The 23,991-nt window shown below is 44.3% G+C and overlaps 1 protein-coding gene across 3 annotated transcripts in view; it reads left to right on the forward strand.

Annotated features, from left to right (window-relative positions):
• Window positions 1–23,991, forward strand: part of LOC138350469 (uncharacterized) — a 59,055-nt gene that overhangs the window by 33,972 nt on the left and 1,092 nt on the right. The window contains exons 2-4 of one of the 3 annotated variants that reach the window (XM_069301422.1): window positions 6,051–6,188; window positions 15,706–15,868; window positions 17,119–17,217. In XM_069301422.1, the coding sequence (XP_069157523.1) occupies window positions 6,173–6,188; window positions 15,706–15,868; window positions 17,119–17,217 (278 nt within the window). In that variant the 5' untranslated portion in view covers window positions 6,051–6,172. Of the gene's footprint in view, window positions 1–6,050; window positions 6,189–12,480; window positions 12,642–15,705; window positions 15,869–17,118; window positions 17,218–23,991 lie in introns of those variants that run through there. The other 2 variants (XR_011222119.1, XR_011222120.1) reach the window with 2 other exon arrangements.

The raw sequence follows: 23,991 nt of genomic DNA on the forward strand, positions 1-23,991 counted from the left end.
TTGACTCTTGCAGGATTTTCACCTCCCAGATGGTACCTTGTGTTCAGTCTCCTGCTCCCTTCGCCTAATTTCATTACTTTACACATTCCTGAGTTAAACTTTAGTAGCCATTTTCTAGATAATTCCACCAGCTTGTCCAGGTCGTCCTGTAGTCTCTGTCTATCTTCATCTGTCTTGATTCTTCCCATAATTTTTGCATCATCAGCAAACATTGAGAGGAATGAGTCTATACCCTCTGGAAGATCGTTTACAAATGTAAGTCCACTAGGGGCTCACCATAGCTCGTGCTACTTGGAACTTTTTGTTCCGAGTAGCTGAATCTAAAGCAACAATAAACAACGTTTACATATATTAGAAACAGGTTGGGTCCAGGTACAGAGCCCTGAGGACTCCGCTGGTGACATCTCGCCACTCTGATGTCTCTCCCTTCACAGTTACTCGTTGCTGCTGTTGTTGTTTTAGAGTCGGCTACTCGGAACAAAAAGTTCCAAGTAGCACGGGGTTCTTGGCCTTCCAAGTGAGCCCGGCCGTAGTGGACTTACCTGGCACAGGAGCGGGACTGTAACTGCTTGAGTTACACGCTGTTTCCTGTTGCGTAGATACTCCCTTATCCACTCGAGCACCTTACCTTTTACTCTTGCCTGTTTCTCCAACTTTTGTAACAGCCTGTTATGGGGTACTGTGTCAAAGATTTTCTGACAGTCCAAGAAAATGCAGTCTGCCCACCCTTCCTTTGCTTGCCTAATTTGTATCGCCTGGTCATAGAATTCTATTAAGCCTGTGAGGCACGATTTACCATCTCTAAACCCCATGCTGGTGGTGTGTTACAAAGCTCTTTCCCTCCAGATATTCTACGACCCTTTTCCTGAATCCGTCACAGCCCGGAATTTCCATCTCTTCAAAACTCCAGTCCTTCCTTATCAGCAGGGCTACTCCTCCTCCTCCCCCTCCCCCTCTCTTCCCTTACTATATAATAGTTCTGCAGAAACACTGCATTTGTTATGTCTGACAATTTTGTTTCTGTGAGTCCTATTACATCTGGGTTTTGGCCCTTTCGGCCCCTGTGTGTGTGTGTGTGCGCGCGCGTGCGTGCGTGGAACCCTATACCTGGTTGATACTGGTTGATGGGGTTCTGGGAGTTCTTCTACTCCCCAAGCCCAGCCCGAGGCCAGACTTGACTTGTGAGAGTTTGGTCCACCAGGCTGTTGCTTGGACGGTCTTATAACCGTATGCATTTTACACAGATGAGCTGTTTATCTTTAGTGTTTTCAGAATCCTTGTGTGTGTGTGGAAGCGAACGTTTTGTTTACAGCTTCCGTCATTACTTAGCTGCATCGCTTCCAAGCGGACTCAAGACGGGAAGGCGCCTTTGCGCGCGCTCCCGAGTGCACACTTCCCGGCTACACACAAGGTTTCCAGTTCCTTTTTTCCGAGACGAGATCACCGGACACGAGGCCGACTCAATTAACCCATTTGTCCATTACCTTGGCTACAGATAGCCACGGTGTGCCATTTCATAATTAGCAAAGTATGTACGTATATTATGAGACGGTGAGCGACTGGAGTCGACTAGTTTTATGTGCACAGACAAGGACTGAGCCACTCGGGTTCCCTATAGTGTGGGCCGTTCCTGGTTACCTATAGTGGGCCGTTCCTGGTTCCCTATAGTGGGCCGTTCCTGGTTCCCTATAGTGGGCCGTTCCTGGTTCCCTATAGTGGGCCGTTCCTGGTTCCCTATAGTGGGCCGTTCCTGGTTCCCTATAGTGTGGGCCGTTCCTGGTTCCCTATAGTGTGGGCCGTTCCTGGTTCCCTATAGTGTGGGCCGTTCCTGGTTCCCTATAGTGTGGGCCGTTCCTGGTTCCCTATAGTGGGCCGTTCCTGGTTCCCTATAGTGTGGGCCGTTCCTGGTTCCCTATAGTGGGCCGTTCCTGGTTCCCTATAGTGTGGGCCGTTCCTGGTTCCCTATAGTGGGCCGTTCCTGGTTCCCTATAGTGGGCCGTTCCTGGTTCCTATAGCGTGGCAAACGGACCTCACATGCCTCTCCCCTATCAACTGTTGGGGTGTAAAATAGAATCTTGATTCTATTTTACTGATGAAATAGCAAGTTCAGTCCGAGTATTTTGGTTATTTGAGTCGAGTGAGGAAGGCAGTCATGTGAGGTAGGCAGTGAAGGATGGCAGCGGTAGGCAGCAGAAGAGGAGGAGGGGTCTGGGGGAGGGGGTGGGGTTAAGATGTGAGGGGGGGGCAGGCGACGGTAGACGTCGCTGGAGGGGGGAAACGTCTTGGTCTCCCGGAACCTGAGCTTTCTCTCCTGTCTTACCTCGTCCCTTTCTCCCTCACCTTTCCCACCCCCATCCCACTGCCTGCCTCACTTCCTTGCCTATTATTTTCCCCTTCCTCCCCTCCCATCTCCCCCCCCCCTCTGTCCTGGCCATCTTCAGTGCTCCCTTCCATTTCCCTCCCTGGGTCTCCCCGCCTCGACCTTTCCGGCCTAGGAGCTACTAAACGTCTTCTCTTTCTGACGATGCTGGGATTCTGTTGTTTCCGTTGCCCCTGTTGCTGCCCGTTGATGGGTTTTTCTTCTGCTATTGCTGCCGTTGAATGATGGAGTGGAATCTGTAGTGTTGACCAGCAGCGTACAGAAGTATGGAGCCCTAATTACACTAGATGGTGACGTGGTCATTTGCCGTCATGGGTCGAGTAAACACAGACACATCTTTCATCAGGAAAGATGTTCGAATGTTGTTCGAATGTTTATTCCGAACCCCTGCATGGCTGTAGTAAGTGTTGTTGATCTTCAGCCATATAGTTCGTGGTGTCGGGGACAGGAAGCCTGTAATTTTTGACTAATCGTGGTCCTTATAAGCCAGCTACTGCCCTTATCCCAGGATGCAACTCACAACAATTCTCTAATTCCCTGATACCTATTTTACTGCTAGGTGAACAGAGGCACATGTGAAAGGAAACGTGCCCAACCGCTTAATATGAAATAGCCGGGAATTTAACCCGGGTCCTCGATTGTGAGACGAGGACGTAGACCACTATAATGTACTTGTAACGATAATATACATCCAGATGTAACGGTACTGGCGGCTGTGTCGATATAACACGGTCTCCCCTAATGTTAATAGGAGTAATGGTAACTCCATTTTCTGTTATGGATAATTACTATCTCCTCTCCAGTTTAACAACCTCTCCTCTTGCATTCCACACCGTATTGTGGCATTCAAAACCCCCAACGTCAAAGTAAAATGTACAACAACTTCTAGCGACTATCGTACGTGGACCCCTCGGTTTGGTTTGGGCAAATTAGTACACCAATTTAGTGACGTTGTGACCACTGGAGAGGACGGGCTGCTCTGAGAGTGCGGTGACATTCCACTCTTCATATAACTATTCCTGTCGAACCAGAACTTAATTTCATTCCACTTTCACACACTGAACTTTCCGATCATTTAAGTCTTGTATTTTAGAATCTGTTTTCTCTAAACCTGATCAAAGTCTGGCCAGATCTTACTTTTGTGGAAGTCATTCACCTCTCAGTATATATATCATGGATGCGGTCGCTTAATTATTTAGTTTAGTTACCCAAAAAAGTGTTTAATAATACAGCTACAATAATATAAATATTAATGAAATCAGCAGTAATATACAATATAAATTATTACAGAACAATAACAATATTTTTTATAATTACAGTTTCATGGTTTCTTCTGGATTTAAGGTCTGTCAGCCTACGAGATTATATATATATATATAATATTTTGAGAGGTTGGTAGGCAGCTTGGTTCCGTAAGCTTCCATTAGTGTTATCGAAGCCCATGGTGATCTTTCTCACGATAAAGCCAGAGAAAGCTCTGTTACATATCCAGGATGGGGCGGGAGAAAGCCTACGCACTTATCAGCACTAAGACTTTCGCAATGAAAGCGTGTGCTTGTGGGGGCTAGTGGCAGCCAAGCAGTGAGCCAGCACGCAAGAACAGAGAAAAAATATAAATTATCGTTCAGCAAGCAACTTTTGTAGAAAGTTGGTGTCGATTTTCAGAGTGAAATTGTGTAGGTATTAATTTGCTAATTGTCCTCAGCCCACTAAATTGGAGAGGCGGAGCTACAGCGGGTGTATATGTATTGAACTCTCTCTCAGAATAGTGTAAATCCATATGGGGACTTTTATAAATCCTCCCCCCCCCCCCCCCCATCAATAGACGTCAAATTAATTGCCGAAATATTTCGGTGTAATTAATCTATCACTTTTAAAAAAAATTTATCACCTACGTTAGGCTCTATGATTTGATTATTTTATTTTTGAATCAGCATTAACTTTTGTTAGTATAATCATTTCCTTCCCTGCGAACTGCTCCTTTTCACCATTTCGATATTTACCCACAGTTGGACACATCTGTAAATTGTTCTCTTAGTAAATAACGATATAACACACTTAGATAACTGATAATGACAAAGAAATGAGACTTCTCATTTTCAACGGTCCAGTCTTCTTTCCCAATTTTGGGTTTGATATATCTGAAAGATCCCTTTAGACTTTGTCGTTGTCCTAATAGTGTTGTAATTTTGATTTCTTTGTTTCTACTTTAACATCTTGCTAGTTTGATAAATTGATGTTTTTAGGAAAAACTTACATGAACTTAACCCTTTACATACAACTTTATTTTTCCCTATGAAGTTCTTTAGTTTCATAAGTAGCCAAGTTGTTATTAGGTTAGTTGATATCACAGGAATATGGTATTCCATGCCATTATTAAATGTGTTGTACCACCCATCATTATTATACCGTGTGTGTGTTTACCTTGTTGGGTCACCTGATATTAGCATCATGTCGGCTCCCTCTGACAGGCCTCTACATATAAGGTGAACCATCTACATCATCAGTGATTGATGTCTCGGGACGCTATACAAGTGTTCACAGAAGGTGGAAAACCAAAGATTGAAAGCTTTAAGTAAAAGTTAGAGCCATACCCTATCAAAAGATCTGGGCACATATTAGGCTATGGCAAAACTGAATTTCTACCGGTGTCACGATGGCGCGCACACAGGTAAAACGGCCTTACGAAAATCCTATTGGTGATCAGAGTGAAGACTAGACTCTAGAACTCTGATTCAAAGCCTTTAAACTTTTTTAATGAAATCCCCTTAAAGCTATATAGCCCTCATCTTCTATATCAGAGAAGTTGGAAAAGATATCTTACCTCGGGAAACGTAACCGGTTATCTGGCAAGCCTCGACAGGTTACTGGAGAGGTGAGTAACCGCCGGATTCGATTGTTGTTACCTGGCAAGGCTCGACAGGTAACTATGAGGGCAGGTGAGCGGTTGCATGGCCTGGCTAGTGGGTGGGTGGGTGGATAAGGGGTAGGCGGGTGGACCCAGGCTGGCAGTGTGGGAGGCAGACGTACTTGCAAGGCCGCTCGCGACGGAGCCGGAACCCGCCATCTGGTTGGGTCAGGCGACGCGCCGGAACTTTCTTTTCGCGCGCGCCAGACAGACGTTTTCCCGCCATTTTCCGTGTTCTCCCCCCGTACTTTCTCCAGGATTCGCTCAAGCTTCTCGTTTTTATTATTATTATTTTTGGCTTTCATGCACGGGTAACCGAAGCTGTGAGAGTCGCTGTGTATACCGCCAGGTATGTGTGTGTGTGTACTTGGCCTATCATCACTGAGTACGGGGACGTGAGGTCTACCTCTTTATGCTCCGCCTACTTGCAGTATGCCTCTTGTGTTTGCTTGGACTTAGCTAGACTTCTGACGTGGCTCCTCTGTTAATTTGTACTTACACTTGAGGCTGTGTACATTATATGGGGGTGTAGCTTCACTATAGTTGTCATGCTTTACACCCACTGTCCTAGTTGGTAAGATTTGTTCTTCGGGTCGTTCATGTGTTTATAGCATCCCTCGTGTCCCACCCCCCTCGTCCTAATTACCCTCGTTGTTTCCTTTTCAAACAACCTGTTTAGATTTACCTGTGTGTGTGTGTGTGTGTTAGACCGGATCAGGCTGGAGACCGGCTCATAAGTTCGTAACTCTCACTTTCTACCAGGATGTTGGGTGATAATGTATGGAAGGCAGACCAAGTGATCAGACACACGGACGCAGGTGATCCCAGGGACGGACGATACAATAAGAAGTTAATGTGCTCTAGGTGAACTGCAATGCTCCAGAATGATCTCAAATAAAGGTGGGATGCTGTTTGTCGTGGCAAAAGGCAAATGGCCTAGCACACGATCATAGTTTCGTGTACATTTGTGATTATTATCCAAGGTGGTGTTGAGGAGGGGGAAGGAGAAAGCTGCAGCAGCTCCTCCTTCCATTACCTCCCGTATTCCCTCTCCCATCTTCCCGCCCTCCCAATAGGTCCGGGTTCGTCGAACTAGGGAGACAGTCGGTGGCTGGCCTGGCCTCCGCAGCTAGACTTTCTACACTCCTCTACTCTGGGGTGTGCCTTCCCTCCTCCTCCTCTCGTGTCTCTCATGACACCATTATGACTCCCACCCTTCCCTTCCAAAGAAGTGTCTTTCACAGTGTGAATTACTTGTAATACCCTTGTTAAACAAAAAATTGTAGTTCATACATGAATGTTGCAGCCAGTCCATTGGTCTGTGAATAACTGCAGCTTATCTAGGTCTCTGAAGTACAGCAGAATATATTTAATTTACTGAACACTTAATGTTTGTTCCCTGCTAATTGCTGTTTGCTGATATTGAGAGGACGTAATATCATCAATAGGATATTCAAGGTTGGCCACTAAGATGTGACGTTTTGAAAATTAGTCATTCAGAGCCCAATGACACATGAAGAGGCACAGTTGTCCACGTCCTCGGCCAGCAGTTGAAGACCCGGTGGTAATAATACCTGGTCAGGACAGAAACAGTAGGCCTCGTAGCCTGGGGCCAGATTCACGAAAACACTTACGCAAGCACTTACGAACGTGTACATCTTTCCTCAATCTTTGACGGCTTTGGTTACATTTATTAAAGAGTTTGCAAGCATGAAAACTTCCCAATCAACTGTTATTATTGCTATAAAAACAGCCTCCTGGTGCTTCGGAGCTCATTATCTGTTTAAATAATATGGAAAACAAAGCCACAAAAGATTGAAAAAAGATGTTCAGGTTCGTAAGTGTTTGCGTAAGTGCTTTCGTGAATCTGGCCCCTGGTGGATAGCGCGCAGGACTCGTAATTCTGTGGCGCGGGTTCGATTCCCGCACGAGGCAGAAACAAATGGGCAAAGTTTCTTTCACCCTGAATGCCCGTTACCTAGCAGTAAATAGGTACCTGGGAGTTAGTCTGCTGTCACGGGCTGCTTCCTGGGGGTGGAGGCCTGGTCGAGGACCGGGCCGCGGGGACACTAAAAGCCCCGAAATCATCTCAAGATAACCTCAAGATAGACGTTACCTTTCACATGTCAGTTCACCTAGTCAGTAAAATGTTACCCGGGAGGTAGGGAACTGTTGTGGGTTGCATCCAGAGTTTAGCGAGTGTATATACTATGGTTACAATGCATTGTGGGTGGTTGAAAGGAAAAGTGGTGTAGACGGAAGATACTGGACCAGGATGAAACTCCTGGTCCACTACGAGTTTCTCTGACTTTCATATATTTCCATTTAAGCTGTGACAAGTGGCTCCCGACTGAGAGCAAGCGGACACACACACGCCTCACCTTCCCTTCGACTTCTTATGAACCCCCCCCATGAGCGATTAACAGTTCCAGTAAAACGATGCGAGGAGCTTCCCTCAGCCTGGCACCCTTAGCACATCCGGGATTACCCCCGGAGAGAGTCATCTGGTACCTGGGGGTGCCATGGTGGCCGTGGCAAGGTCGCTTACCGGGCACTGCCAGCACCTTGTCTCGAGTGTCCTGCAGGAAACACAATGTTGGGAAGGACGCGGCCCTGGCTCTCGAGAAGCTGCCTATTGATCCAACCAGTAACTAGAAGGCTACTTGCATCTATTAAACATTTCCGACAATAACGGTCGTGCTCATCCGATGTTTAGGATCCCAAATGTTCCCACGAGTTGTGTGCCTCGTTGTGTCGTGCGCCATGTGATACTTCTCATCCTGCCAATTAACATTGGCGTTCGACAGGATAGTTACAAAGTTCACTCCTCATTTCTCATTTGCATCAACGATCTTCCAAAGCTCCTTTGCTGCCTCAGTGTCATGGCGCCGTTACCGCAGTCAAAAACGCCCCCTCCCCCACCTGACACTTTCTAGGCTGACTCGAACGTTCATTCTGCTGCCTTATTCTTGCCCCAAACGCTATGCATACTAGTGGCTTTATGTATTGTATGTACCAGCTCTATCTATAAATCCAACATTATGTTTGTAACTAATCCTCTATGTATGTACTTTTACCTGAATAAACATTTGATTTGATTTGATTATTTTGTTTTTCTGTGAGGTGGGAGGAAGGGGAGTGGATATTGAAGACCCGTACAGGTAATGCTGGTATCACGTTATGTGAAAATTTCAAATGAGGGGGACATTTCGTCCAAATCTGAGAGAGAATTTCTTTGATTGGAAGATATGTAAGACAGGATGATGCCATGCCCTAAATCACACAGATGGAGGATCCGTTCCCTGATCCTGGTGTTGATAGATGAGTCCCCGTCGCTTGTTGCTGAGGTAACCCGTCCTCTGACAAGTTCATTACATCCAGCGGTCGACCCCAAGGACGCATTCATCAATTATAACATGCTGTTCATCCAAAATAGGAATTTTCTCAAATATAAATTAATATTCTTGTATATTAGCATACTGTGCATATTTAGGTATAGGTTAAATTAGGTGTTTAGGTTCTGTTGGCGATTATTTGTATTTGTAGTACGTGGGTGAAGCATTTATAGCGTTGTGATTCGAACAAAATTCGTCAGTGAAGCACTTGTTCCGGATATGTTCGAACGTCAGCAGTTGTGAGTCGTGTGTAAACCGCTTTTCATTCATAAACAGGGGGTTTGGCGGGTGGATGGAATCACTTTTGGATCTTTGTTTGGAGGACGGGCTGTATGTGTGGGTACGTGGTTTTCAGCGTTGTGGTTCGAACCTAAGTCGTCGGTGAAGCACTTGTGCAGGAAGTGTTCGGACGTCATCAGCTGTGAGTCGTGTAAACCGTTTTTCGTTCATAAACCGAGGGGGGGGGGGGGATTGAGGGAATGGCAGCTGGGTTAACGAGCATTTGGCCTTTGTTGATGAGGACGGGCAGGGATATGGGTGAAATGGGAGGTCGACTAGTCTTTCCAGGCCCGTTCTCATCAACAAAGGCCAATCCTTGCCAATGCCGCCGTCAATCTCGTTATGAATGAAAAAGCTCTACACACTGCTCACTGACGACGTTCAAACAGTGCTTCACTGGGGCCCTCTGCTTCGAATCGCGTTTGTAAACTCTTCACCTCAAGTACTACAAACACAAATAATCGCTTAAACAGAACCTAAACACCTACCTGACCTACACCTAATTATACAATGAATTTGATGTTAAAATTGCTGAATGCGTCTGACGGGGACGGCCGGTCCTCTAACGAGCCTGGCCTGAGGACGGGCTGCATGTCCTACCCACCAAGGAAGTGTGGGCCGTCGCAGGAAGCATGTCCACTGCGTACCTCCATATCCGGATGAAGTAAAAGGGAGAAATATGCATGTCTGCAATGCATGTATAACAGTCACAATAACGTGGCTGAAAACTAGACACGCCCCCCTCCCAAATCTGAAAATAAAAATTGACATTTTGCTCCATCCTTGGCCAGTATTAAGTCGTTTTACATGATTTCCAGATTTATGCGTTGCATGGCTAATACACAAATTCTCTTTCCTACGTGGAAAGGAAAACAGTATTTACCATCTGTCCGAGAGCGGTGTACGAAAGCCCCCTCGTATTGTCCAGGTAACACACACGAGGGGGGAGTGGAGGCGGCCTCCACCTCCACACATAAGGGGGAGTGGAGGGGCCTTGGTTCACCAAGTAACAAGTTTAATTACCAAAAGAAGACAAAGCCAGGAAGATTATTTAGCACCATGTGTGTCGCAGGATATTCAAAACACCCTACATATAATTGTCACTACGAGTACTAAAAAACACAAGGCGAGCGATGTCAAAGGCATCGAATTCACTGAGGGACAAGCGACTCAGAGGTACAGTAAGAAAGCAAGACAATCATCCAGCAAAATTTGACTGGTACATCTGTTAGAGATGAGAAACTGCCAGTATTAGACCTCCATCACCACAGGATGGGAAGGGATAAGATAATAAAATTATCAGTGCCATGAAGGCACCGAGAATCTACCACAATAACAAAGGAACGTTGTCACATTAATTGAAGATCTGACGTTGAGTGAACACAATTGCATAAAGCTCTGCCGTGAAAGTACTGTCTTCGGGGGAAGGAGGTTCATAGAGGTTTGATCAGGTAGACAAGTAGTATAGTCACCACCATCGGCAGACTTCGACTAATCTGTGAACAGATCAGTAGTGCCTGAACTACGGATCCTTTCGTTCAACTCCTACCCTCAGCTTGTTTGTTGACACCGGCGTCCTGTCTCTCCAGGACCGCCGTGATCGCTACTGTCTTCGCTACCTTGCGCGGTCCTTACTCTCACTCTCGCCTATGTCGTGCTTCGACTTTTGCCCCTCCCTCTAGTCCCTGTTCTCCTTCACCAACTCTGTCTTTCTGTACGGTTGACTCGCCTACAGAATTCTCTTTCCGTTAGTGTTACCAATATTTCTCCTCGTGTTCCGTCCTTGCCCCCGTGGAGAGTCCCCCTTCCTAAATGTTGTAAAGCCTTAACCCAAGTGACTAATACTGTTACAGCTAAAGCTTTAAAGTGGGGGGAGGGGGGGTTTTGAAACCCCCCTCATAGGATGGGAATACGAATCATTACACCCACAAGACGAGTATTGGGTTCAATACTACCAGTACATGTACTCTGTACCACCACATGTACTCTGCATCACCACATGTACTCTGTACCTGCACGTGTGCTCTGCATCACCACATGTACTCTGCATCACCACATGTACTCTGCATCACCACATGTACTCTGCATCACCACATGTACTCTGTACCTGCACATGTACTCTGTACCTGCACATGTGCTCTGCATCACCACATGTACTCTGCATCACCACATGTACTCTGTACCTGCACATGTACTCTGTACCTGCACATGTGCTCTGCATCACCACATGTATTCTGTACCACCACATGTACTCTGTGGTGGTACCCAGAGTGCAGAGTTAATTAAAAACAGTTTATAATTAACTCTCATGTACTCATCCCAACTCAAATATTCCGAGAAAATCAAGAAAATCTAGTTGACTTGAGGCAAAGTTAAATAATGAATAATAATTATTATTACTATTAAAATTATTAAGATTTATAGTTCACCTTCGGTATATATAACTACCGCCTATGGCTCCTTATTTTATCTTTATATTGGTGACGATATTAAGGCTTTATAAAGATTGTAATGAAGTCAGTGATGATGATAGCTGTTGACGGATGAATGCTCTTTACTAAAATAGTGTACTATTAAACTATTACTATTTACTCTGAAAATGGTTAAAAAAATTACAAGTCTCCATTCAGTGTCAATGTTTCAACCCATGATTTAAACCACCATTCTACAGTGCATCCTGTTAAAGGTTAGCACTTGGGAGGAATTTCGGTGCTTCTCGGTAAATTATAATAAAGTAATTATTAAAGAAGGCACCAAGCCGGGAAGGCTATGTAGCACTAAAATATAATAAGCACTCATTATTACATAGAGTAATGGTTCGTCCGCTAAACAACATTATGTACAATTGGGTAAGCTTTGAAAATGAGGATTCTTGGTGATATTTAACGCCCTCTGATGATGCTACATAGCCTCCCGGTTTGGTGCCTTCTTTTGATAATTACCTTACCTTACCTTTGAAAATGAGGACGAGTTGTAGGAACATCAACAGAAAACGATGTGACGTTGGAATATATGTCTCAGACCCTGTTGGAATATAACCAGTCTGTCAATCGGGTCAACCCAAGTGTTGCGTTTCCATGGGTTTCCAAAAAGGTCGCCCATGTTGGAATCGGTGAACGCCCTAGTAATATTGTTGAAAACATCTTAATAATTTATTAAACCAAAGGTCTTTTTATGTCAGAAGAACGGCAGAAACTAGATCTATATATGAAAACTCTTTCAGGACAAAATTTAAAGTAAAACTAGATTATGTAAAACTAGATTAAAGTAAATTTATATTTCTATCTTTCTTGAGACGTATAAAAATCTTACGTTTATTAACGATTCTGCGTGAAATAAGCATTGTTCTGAGATGAATATTGCGGATTTCCAGCTCTACGACCGATGAAAAAATGCAACTTTTATACAACTACAAATATCTTTAGTTTTACTTTAAATTTTGTCCTGAAATTGTGGTTTTAATATTGAACAATTATACATATACGAAACAGACAATCTGGTGTCCGAAATAGTAAAAATATTAGTGTGCGATGTGATCAATGTAAGGGGGATATTGGGTGTGCCTCGTATCCCCTACAACAACAAGAAGTTCGAGAGCGATGAGGCCGCCACCTACTAGCTTCAGGATGTCGTCGAATCTAAATCAACAATATACTACCGCCGCTACTTTCTCGGAAACGTAAGTACCTGCCGCTTTACTTCTCTCACCCTGCCTAGCCTGGCCTGGCCTGACCTGGCCTAGCCAGACCTGACCAGATCTGACCTGGCCTAGCCAGACCTGACCAGATCTGACCTGGCCTATCCTTACCTAGTCTAGTCTGACCTGGCCTAGTCTGACCTGACCTGGCCTAGCCTTGCCCAACACTAATCACCACACGTGACAGCCCAAACGAATCGCAAATAAGTACTCGTAACAAGTCATATGCCCGGACACTCTTTCACCTTGGGGACTGAGTGGTTACCTTGAGGTTACCTTGAGGTGCTTCCGGGGCTTAGCGTCCCCGCGGCCCGGTCGTCGACCAGGCCTCCTGGTTGCCGGACTGATCAACCAGGCTGTTGGACGCGGCTGCTCGCAGTCTGACGTATGTCAGGCTATGGTAACTATTGTATAGAAGAGCCGGCTCCCTGAGAGTGGTAAGAGGGCGTGATAAGAGGCTAACGTGTGGTCTTGAAGGAAGTCGATAAAGCAGACAATTTTCAAAAGGAAGGGCAGCATAACGAGCAGACAGGAATGGACAGACAGTCGGTTATCCCATAATGTGTAATACGCCCCGCACAGCATGGGTGGAGTGGGGGGGGGGGGTTGTAGCAGGGCACAGTATGGTGATGGTGCGGGTGAAGTACACACCCACTGAATTCCTGCCATCAATAATTGTTTTCATAACCATTAGAACAATGGCATCCCTCCAGCCACCATCCTTCCACTGACCCCCTCCTCTGGTCCTCCACCTCAGACAATAACCCCCCACACCCCCTCTCCTTCCAACATTCAGCATGTCAAAATCAGTACCATAATGTGTTTAAACTATTTAAACTAAGTCATTGTGTATCTCAAGGTATCTTAATTCATTTGAAAGTGTACATGTGCATTCGTTCATATACTCGCCTAATTGTGCTTGCTGGGGTTGAGCTCTGGCTCTTTAGTTCCACCTCTCAACCGTCAATCAACAGGTGTACAGGTTTCTGAGCCTATTGGGCTCTATCATATCTACACTTGAACCTGTGTATGGCGTCAGCCTCCACCACATCACTTACTAATGCATTCCATTAGATATAATCATATATGATTACACATAATCATAATCATTCCATACACATAATCATATATGTGTACGTCAACGTATACATACATGCGTATATATACCTCATATTAAAATACTGATAAACGAATGACCATGAACAAATTAATTTATAATTGTAGCATTATATATAATTTTAATAGACTAATTACGTGTTTATACATTTGAATGGTCCAGACAGGTGGCCAGCCTTGGACATATACACTTCTGGTAGGCACAATGACCTCATGTTAGACCCTTGATAGATTATGTGAGAGAGAGAGAGAGCTGGGGCAGGGAGGTGTGTGCCCCAGGGAGATAATCCATGCCCATGCCCCACCTCGAGGTCAGTTCTCGAGTCACACCAAGAATAACAATCGAGCAAGTTGTCCTGACCAGGATGTGGCATATTAGGGAGGGTTGAGGAATAGGAAGCCTGTCTGATAGGGCTCTTGGCAAGCAGCTCTCCCTCAGTCTACCTATCTATATGGAAGAAATGTATCTAGGCCCTCCTCCCCCCTGCCTATTCTCTCTCCCTCACCTTTCTTCCTTCATTTCCTCCCTCCTTCCCTCCCCCTCACTGGTGAGAGAGTAGGAGTGTGAGAGTGGTTAGAGAACTTGTAGTTCTCACGCTCGTGAAATTGTCTGCGACCCTGGAGGAGTAGAGCGGAGGGGGGGGGGTGAAAGTAGGTGACGATGGAGGAGTAGAAGGGAGCATTATATGCAGTGAACGTAGGTGTCTATGGAAGAGTACATCATAGAGGAGGGTGAAAGGAAGGTGACGATGGAGGAGGAGAAGGGAGGGGGTGTGAAGGTAGGTGATGATGGAGGAGTAGAGGGGAGGAGGGGGCAAAGGTAGGTGTCTATGGAAGAGTACATCATAGAGGGGGGGTGAAGGTAGGTGGCGATGGAGTAGAGCAAAAGGGGTGGGGGTTGAAAGTAATCCTGAGTTTAATTTTTTAGTTATATATAGTGACACCTCAGCTTACGAATGAATATTTATGAACTTTTCGGGTTACGAGCCTAATTTCTTCGAAAAATTTGAATCGGGTTACAAACTTTGCCTCGGGAAAGGAGTTTGTTGATATACGTATGGGCTGACCTAGTGCGTGGTGGCATGGTGATCGCGCCTCAGTTTACCAGTGTCTTCTGCCTAGTAAGTATTGCGCCTGAATTCTTTGTAAAGCATTACATTTGTTTTGGGATTTTTGGCTATTTGAACATAAAATTTGTTATTATATATCTTGCCATGAGTCCCAAGAAAGCCAGTGGTAAGGTTCAAGCCAAGAAAACACATGTGAGAATGACCATAGAGGAAAAACAAGAGAGCATTCATAAACATCAAAATGGTGCACAGGTTGTTGAACTAGCTAGGCAGTACAACAAATCTATGTCAACAATATGCACTATACTTGCTAAGAAAAAGGACATTATGAGCATTAAAGTGGCAAAAGGCATATCAACAATCCCGAAACAAAGAACACAAACACTTGAGGATGTTAAAAAGTTTTTATTAATTTAGATACACAACAAGGAGTTAGCAGGTGATAGCATTTCAGAGGCCATCATTTGTGAGAAACCAAGGCATTTGCATGAAGACCTTTTAAAGAAAACCCCTGGAACGAGGGGGGGGGGGAAAGATGAATCAAGTTTGAAAATGTGAAAAGTTTGTGTGACAATAGAGCCTCGTGGAAAACTTTTGCTGTGGTCATTACCTGGTGGAATGCACCCAGGATGGAGTATTAGGGCTATACATCTTTTAAATCATAAAAGTAATAAACATTTCCCATCAACCTTACAAACAATATTAACCTATTTTCATGTATTTCCCCCATGTGCATTTTAACAAAGTTGCTAAATTGCCTTTATCATTCTGTAAAATTTCAATTACAGTACTGTATGTATAATTTTGTTAGTATAAATGGACTGAATATTCTGAAATTGCTATTAATTTTACAATTTCAGATTCAAAGGTGGTCTGGACACCCAATTTGGTCAGACAGGTGAAGAGAGCATTTAGGATAGTTCGAAGAGATGAAGATGGTCGCAATTGTGTTCGAAGAGGCAAACGCCCCCCTTTGCTCCTGACATTATGTTCAACCATTGACCTCTGCACACCTAACACAAGGTAGGTTGAAAACTCCTCTTTCATGTCATTGGTACATTAGCCAGAAACTCAGGGCTCATGTAGGAATATCCCTAAAAAAAAAAAAAAAGTGGCCCCAACAATGCATCCTCCAAGTCTGGAGGATGAGCAGGAGCATTGTCGAGAAGCAGGACCTTGAGTGTCAAACTTTTCTCTTGCAGATATTTTTTGATGGCAGGGCAAACCACTCTACATCACAGTTTTTCTGCACGTTATATATTTTTTAAAACTCTTGGATTTTCGGAATGATACACGAGCAAGGGTTTAATTTTCAAATCGCCACACAGCACAAGAGTTAGCCTATCCTGACACAAATTAGCCCAAGTTAGCTTGTGTCCAGGCAGTGACGTCTCCTCTTGGGTAATGTATGTCCTCTTCGGCAATTTTTTCCAGAATAGCCATGTCTCCTCACAATTAAACACTTGTTGTGGAATATATCCATCAATACAGTATCTACAAAATCTTTAAAATCACGAACAAATCTTTCAGCCCCTACTTTGTCTGAGCTGGCACCCTCACCATGCCTCACAACACTATGAATACCACGTCTTTTTTCAAAATTTCTCAAACCATCCCCTACTCACCTTAAACTCTTTCGTATCTGCAAAACTCTTTCTAGGGGTTTTCTTTATAAGATCTTGCATGAAGATTTCATTGTTGACCAAACCACACACTGGAAATTGAATAGACGACGACATTTCGATCCGTCCTGGACCATTATAAAGTCGATTGTGATGAGATGAGGGAAGCAAGAGCATTAAGTAGGCAAGAGAGAGAGGTGAGGAGATGGCAAGTATGTACGTATGTACATGAATAAAACATGTACATACATATACATAACGTGTGTAAATAGTGTAATAAACACAATAACAGTATTTTGGGAGGAGGAATGTTGGCGAGTAATGTGTTGGAGGAGGGAGGGAGGACTGGCAGGGTGTGGCAGCTCACTCATGTTTTTTGGGCTCACCATACCAACATAGTGGATCGTTATGGTGAATACATACGTAGATGGGTATATACAACGTGTGTATATAGTGTAATAACAGCAAAAACACTGTTTGATTGTAGAATATGTCGCATATATGAGGCCCATAATTTTGAGCATAGCGATGTTCTATACTTTGAATTATATAAATTCCACAAATTACACACTTTTAAATAATATTACAGCAAAAAAAAAGGAAGAAATGAATGAGAAACTTCAAAATAATTGCGCAACATTTTATTCGCAGCAAATGCCGTCGCACGGGGTGGCGGGGCCGACAGACCCCCATCGCTCCAACGCTCAGCACCCATAATTTGCTCAACTTCCCAGCTCCATCGCAGCTAAAGTAAGTCACATACAATATTTTTTGTTTAGTTTCCCCGTGATCAGACTCTGCATTTTAACAATATAAGAAGAGAAAAAACTTTTTTGGAAAGAATTTATTTCTTGTGCACCAGGGTGTTATTTGGAGACAGAGCAGTTCAGTGGTTAACTACTAAATTTTTTTTCTCCCACACACGCACCCCCCCTAAGAAGCAGCCTGTAACAGCTAACTCCCAGATACCTATTTACTGTTAGGTAACAGGGGTCATCCCCTTTTGTACAAAGAATCTGCTAAAGCTTTTAGGGCTAATCTTTGACACTCGTTTGTCTTTGTCGCCCCATATTTTTTACGTCCGAGTTGAATGCTCTAAGGCCCTTACCTAACTTTAGGTCATGTCCCATACTTCTTGGGGAGCTAATCGACACTGCTCCTCTCTTTACATTCCTCTCTCGTTCTGTCTAAACTCGATTATGGCCCTGTTTACTCGTCTGCTTCTCCTTCTACCCTTCACCATCTGGACTCACTGCATCATACTGGGTTACGGCTCAGCTCTGGTACCTTTCCTTCGACACCTACCCTAAGCCTGTATGTTGAAACTGGCGTCCTGTTTCTACAGGATCGCCATGATCGCTACTGTCTTCTCCACCTTGCACGGTCCTTACAGCACCCTCACTCTTGCTTATGTCATGCCTTGACCTTTACCCATCCTATGGTTCCTGTTCCCCTTCACCACCTATCTCTTTCTGTACGGTTGTCTCTCTTACAAAATGCTCTTTCAGTTTGTGTTACCAATATTTCCCCTCGTGTCATTCCGTCTTTGCCCCTATGGAGGGGTCCCCGTTCCTAAATTCTGTAAGCCTTGACCCACATGACTAAAAATTTTACCCCTCCTACAGTTCTAAATCACCTTTTCCTTGAACACTTTTCTTCACACTTCCACTCTATTTCAGTCTTCACCAATGGGTCTTAAGTCTGCAGACGGTGTAGGCTACTCTGTTGTTTTTCCTGACTGCACCTTTGTGTCTCCTGCCTCCGGAGACTAGCATCTTCATGGCAGAACTTTATGCTATTCTCTATGCTCTTCATCAACTCTTTTCTCGCTGTCAATCCTCCTCTGTGTTTGTAGTTGACACTTGCAGTGCCCTCATGGCTCTAGAATCCTTTAATCCAGTCCATCCTTTGGTAGTTGAAATTCAACATTGGCTGTTTCTTATCTCCAGTAGATTTAAGACAGTGGAATTTCGCTGGATTCCCACCCATATTGGTGTGTTCTTAAATGAGCGTGCGGACACTGCCGCTAAGGAAGCTATCCGCACCTGTCCCATCTCCCGTAAAGGTATTCCTTATTATGACTTTTACCCAGTTATTCATTTCCCCATTCTTGCCCGTTGTCAGGGTTGTTGGTCTTCTGTTACTGGTAACAAACTGCGTGCTCTTAAGAGTAGTATGTTCCCGTGGCCTTCCTCCTACAGGGGTACCTCAGTTTAAGAGTTTAATTGGTTCCTGGAGACGCCTCGTATTCCAAAAACTCGTATTCCGAAGCTAATTTCCCCATAAGAAATAAAGGGAAATGAATTAATCCGTTCCTGACTACCCCAAAAACCCCACATCAAACTAAATTTTTATACCTAATTCATCTAAATATACCTACAAAACTATGTTCAAGTTATTACTTACCTTGCTGTTGAATGCTGTAGGCATATGGAAGATGGTGAGGAGGTGGGAGGAAGAGAGGAGTTACTGTTTGGAAGGGGAGTCCCCTTCCATTATCACTTCAGGCAGTGAAGACCTTTCTGGTGTGCTCTCCCTGGGACGTTTTATCTGAGTGCCACTAGGTCCTGGTTGAGGCTCACTGCTCGATTTCCTCACCACAAATCTGTCCAAACCCTGGCTTTCTCACAATTGATGGCCTCCGAAACACTGTCACCCCTTAACTCCTTGTCGTGTATCCAAATTAATAACAACTTTTCCACTTCTTCAAGTATTTGTGGTCTTTGTTTCGTTATTGTTCTGACTCCTTTTGCCACTTTAGCACTCATAATCTCATTTTTCTTCTTGAAGTATAGTACATATTGTTGATGTGGCTTTGTTGTACTGCCTACAAAGTTCAACAACACGTGTACCGTTCTCATGCTTCTGAATGATCTCTTGTTTCTCCTCTATTGTCATCCTCGCATGAGCTTTCTGGCCTTTATCCCTACCACTGGCTTTCTTGGAACCCATGGCGAGATATATAATAACAAATTGTATAGTCAAATCACCAAAAATCCAACAAAACACTGAAAATCCGCGAGAAGAATTGATGTGGGGTAGTCACTGGGCGCGAGACAATGGTAAACTGAGGGGCGGAGGGGTGGAGGGGCGACGATCGCCGAACCACCATGCGCTGGGTCGGCCTGCACGCGTATCAACAAACTCGTGTCCCGAGGTAACCCTCGCGTTCCGAGACATATTTTTCAAGGAAATCCTGCTCGTATTCCGAAAAACTCGCATACAGGGACACTCGCATTCCGAGGTACCACTGTACCACCGTAACCGGTGGTGGGAAACGGCTCTGGCGAGGTTGTATATTGGTCATACACGTTTAACTCACGGGCACTTAATGGAGCGCTGCCCTGCTTCTTATTGGCCAAACCATTGTCTCTACATGTCCTGACTTCCAGGACTTACGTTGTCTTGCTTCCCAACCATCCCTCACTGTCAATTGTCCCTCGATAAAATTCGTGGTAAATTCAATACCTTTGATATTGTTCGCCGTATGCGTTTTTGTTCTTGTATTGGCGACGTTAGTGATATTTAGCGTACTATGATTATCCCACACATTTGATGGTTTGATAATTACTGTACTGTACAGTACTTTGGTTTGGAATGTATCAAATAAAGTTGTTTCATGTATTCAAATGTGTGAGAAAATCCACTGGGGCTGTGAGATGAAGCGAACCTGTAACACCAGTTGCATACTCTGCCACCACTGATGGTAAAAGTCTTACAACTGGATATCTTGTGTGACGGGTTATGGTATCACAGCTATACTGAATCAAGATGGTATGGCTCTCCCTCACATAAATGAAAGAAATGCTGCTATTGGCCTTGGAGTGTGTAAGTTGCAGGTGGAAACAAATGAAAATTATCAAATAAATAATTAAACAATTTACTGAAATAGTAATGAACAAAAATAACACATGACAATACTTGACTATCATGTAATGCAAAGGTGAACAAGTTAGTATGGCCTTAAATGCAAAAAATAAACTATAAGCAATGAATAAAAGTATGAAGATATACTGGTGTTCTGAAGACAGCTACCATACCACCATGGCATCAGTCACACGACATTGGCTGGAAGCGGACGACGGGTTAGAGACACGAAGGTGATCCTAGAGCACTAAGGGAGAGATTGCCTCTCCAGGGAGGCAGCGCTCTTTATATAGTCTGGCGGTGATGACTCATCCAGTGTCAACACGAGGTGGACATCTGGTCAACTAGCAAACTGCTCGTTGTGGCTGGCGGTGCCTTTGTGTTGAGCTGTACCACTGTCAGTTGAAGGCGGCTAACTGCTTGTTTGTGGGGACAAACTGCCAGTTAGCAGTGGCGCCCGGCTTGCCTCTGAGTCGTACCAGGCCGTGCCAGGCCCTGGGGGGTATGGAGAGGTGGCAGGACTGATGACTCTTCTGGGCTGGTGTAGATGTATACTTCCAGTGCAGAGGCATTGAAGGTGAAGGGAAAAGGCAGTTCCACTGCTATGCAGGGGATTCACGTGACACTTGTGAAGCCACAGAAAGTCTGGAGGCCCTACTGAAGCCAGTTCAAGTATTAAATAAAACCCCTGAAGTACGCCAGTGAAGGGTAAAGTGAAGGGTGAAGCAAGACCGTATGCCCCAACTTCAGGCACACACAGAAAATCACGTTTTGGTCCCGCCTCTCAACTGTGTATTTGAAGTTGGGGCGTATGGTGTTGAACTGCTTCAGCCTTCACCCGAGTGCTTGTAGGGCTTACGTAAGACGTTGACTCAAGGAGTGGCCTCAAAACTTGCTGTGATTTATGGGAAATCCGGTTGTAAGACTTTTACAAAGTCAGTAATATACTGTGGTAGAGTATGCAGCTGCCAGTGCCTTGGGCAAGGGTTTACATCGCCTCACAGCTCCAGTGGATTTTCTGCTTGGTGTATATCAGGTTGTGATTTTGTGTGTGTACCGTATTGTTATGATCGCCGTCTGATAAGTCCTTTCTGGCCTCAAGAGTCATTGTTACCCACCTAGAAAGATTGCAGATGGCCAAAGCAGTTATTTAAGTTAAGAAGGGACAAGTCTTAAACAGAATTTTGCATAATATTTGACTGTAAAGGGGTAAATTGAGGTAGATTGAAAAACAAAATGGTGAACCGGGCAGGCGGTACTCACAATTAGGCGAGTACACTCGGGAACTTTTAAAGTGCAACCAAACATGCTTTAGGCTCTCACAACAAGAGGTGAGTGGTGGTGGCTCAGGTGCTCAGCCAATCAGAGCACCTAAGGAGGGAGGGCAGGAGTGAGAGGGGGGTGGTATGTGGAAGTTTGGTGACAGTTGTGTGTAGTTTGTTCATCTTCATTGTAAGTTTCATGGCTTGGTGTGCATTTCCCTAGTAAATTTAATTAGGGAAAAATTCAGGTGATTGATTTTTTAAATCAACTTTTTAAATGTTGAGTTGTTAAAGCCTCAAAGTGCATGGAGTTGGTTTGGGAGTATGGCATCCTCATGCTGTTGCGTGCTCACGTGAGGTAGCAAAGGTGATGTAAAGTTGTGGGGTGTACATGCTTGGGACGTCCTCTCTCAGGATGGCTGGTGTTAGACCTGTGTGTTTGTTGGTTGTTGAAAAGCCGTCATCCTTTGCTGTTGTGGTATTGATTTTACATTGTTCATCTTGTAATTAATACTGTAGTGCGATATCTAGGGCTACCATTTGTAGGTTGAAAATGTCTAATACAAGCAGTTGTCCAATGAGTTTTAATAGGAAATATCATCCACCAAGCACCATTGTACAATTATATTAATTGATAGTATATGGATTGTGCAGAACTGCTTAGAATGATCTTTAACACTTGGCTATATTGGTCATGTCAAATACCTGCACGGTGAATGCTCAAAGACCCTTTCTTTATTCAGTGTTGTCACATACCTCATGGGGGTATGGATAGGCAAACACTCATTCGGTTAAACTTGCCTTGTAGTACTTTCAGAGCTCAGTAATTTGGAATCTGGTTAGCACTTTCCAAATAAATTGACCTTTAAAGTGAATTCCTATTTAGGTTTAAAACATTATACCGAATGAGAAACTCGGATTATATAGCCGAACACCAGAAATGTTGTTATTCAATTTGGTTGCCTAAAGCACATTCAAGGACTACACATTACATGGCATTCCAGGATTCCTCTATACCTTGCCTTATGCTGTAAACATTGCCACAACCCTGTGTTTTATTGATTTAAATGGCCACAGGGAGGCATACAACACTGCAGATTATGATGTCATTATTTATCCACTGTGCTGACAAGTGGGCTGACTGATGTTCGTTGACACCTGTATCGTGCTTCAATTTAATCGCCAGGAGATCACCCTCTCACTAGACTCGTCTGTAGGAAGTACAGTATAGTATCTCAAATTACCTTGGATCATAAATAGCATAAGACTTGGGGGTAGGAGAGGGTTGCAGTGTTTGTCATGGCTCTCAGTTGTTCCTGGTATTAGGCAATTTAGTTCTGGAATCATTTTTGTTGGCCAATGTTAAACTTTTTCGAAAGTAGATGTTTTTCTGAAAGGGAAGGAGGGGGGGGGGGGAACGTCTATGCTTGGATACAGTTATCTAAGTGAATACTTAGGCAGAACGGCAGAACTTTATGCTATTCTCTATGCTCTTTGTCTCTTGCTTTCTCATTCCTCCTTTGTGGTTGTAGTTGATTCTCGTAGTGCCCTCATGGGTCTAGGGTCCTTTAATCCTGTCCATCCGGTGGTCATTGAGATTCAACATTGGCTGTTTCTTATTTCTAGTAAATTTAAATCAGTAGAGTTTTGCTGGGTTCCCAGCCATATTGGTGTTTCAATGAGCGTGCGGATGCTGCCGCTAAGGAAGCTATCCGTTCTTGTCCCATCTCCCGTAAAGGTATTCCTTATTCCGACTTTTATCCTGTTATTCATTCTTCCCCGTTGGCAGGGTTGTTGGTCTTCTTTGGTTGGTAACAAGCTGCGTACTCTCAAACTTAGTGTGTCCCCGTGGCCTTCCTCCTACCACCGTAACCGGCGGTGGGACACTGCTTTGGCACGGCTGTGGGCTGGTCATACCCGCTTAACCCACGGTCACTTAATGGAGCGCCGCCCTGCTCCTTATTGTCCGAATTGCGTTGTCCCTCTTACAGTTGTGCATATCCTTGTTGAATGTCCTGACTTCCAGGACGAGCGTGTGTCTTGCTTTCCGACCGTCCCTCGCAGTCACTTGTCCCTCGATAGAATTCTAGGTGAATCGGATAATTTTGATATCGTTCGCCTTATGCGTTTTTGTTCTCGTATTGGCATTCTTGGTGATATTTAGCGCCCTGATTATTTCACACTTTGATGGTGCTACATGGCCTTCCCGGTTTGGTGCCTTTTTTTGGTAATTACCTTACCTTCATTGTTGTTTCATTTTAATGTGGTAGTTGTGATATAGATTGTTCTGGCTCGCATGCAAGGTCTTGGATTTGTTTCTGTTTTATATTAAGAAATTGCCTGTCTTGTTACTATTTGTAGAGTTAGAGATCTGCATTAAGGCCTCAATATTATA

This window comes from Procambarus clarkii, chromosome 45, assembly GCF_040958095.1.
Source record: "Procambarus clarkii isolate CNS0578487 chromosome 45, FALCON_Pclarkii_2.0, whole genome shotgun sequence".
NCBI lineage: Eukaryota > Metazoa > Arthropoda > Malacostraca > Decapoda > Cambaridae > Procambarus > Procambarus clarkii.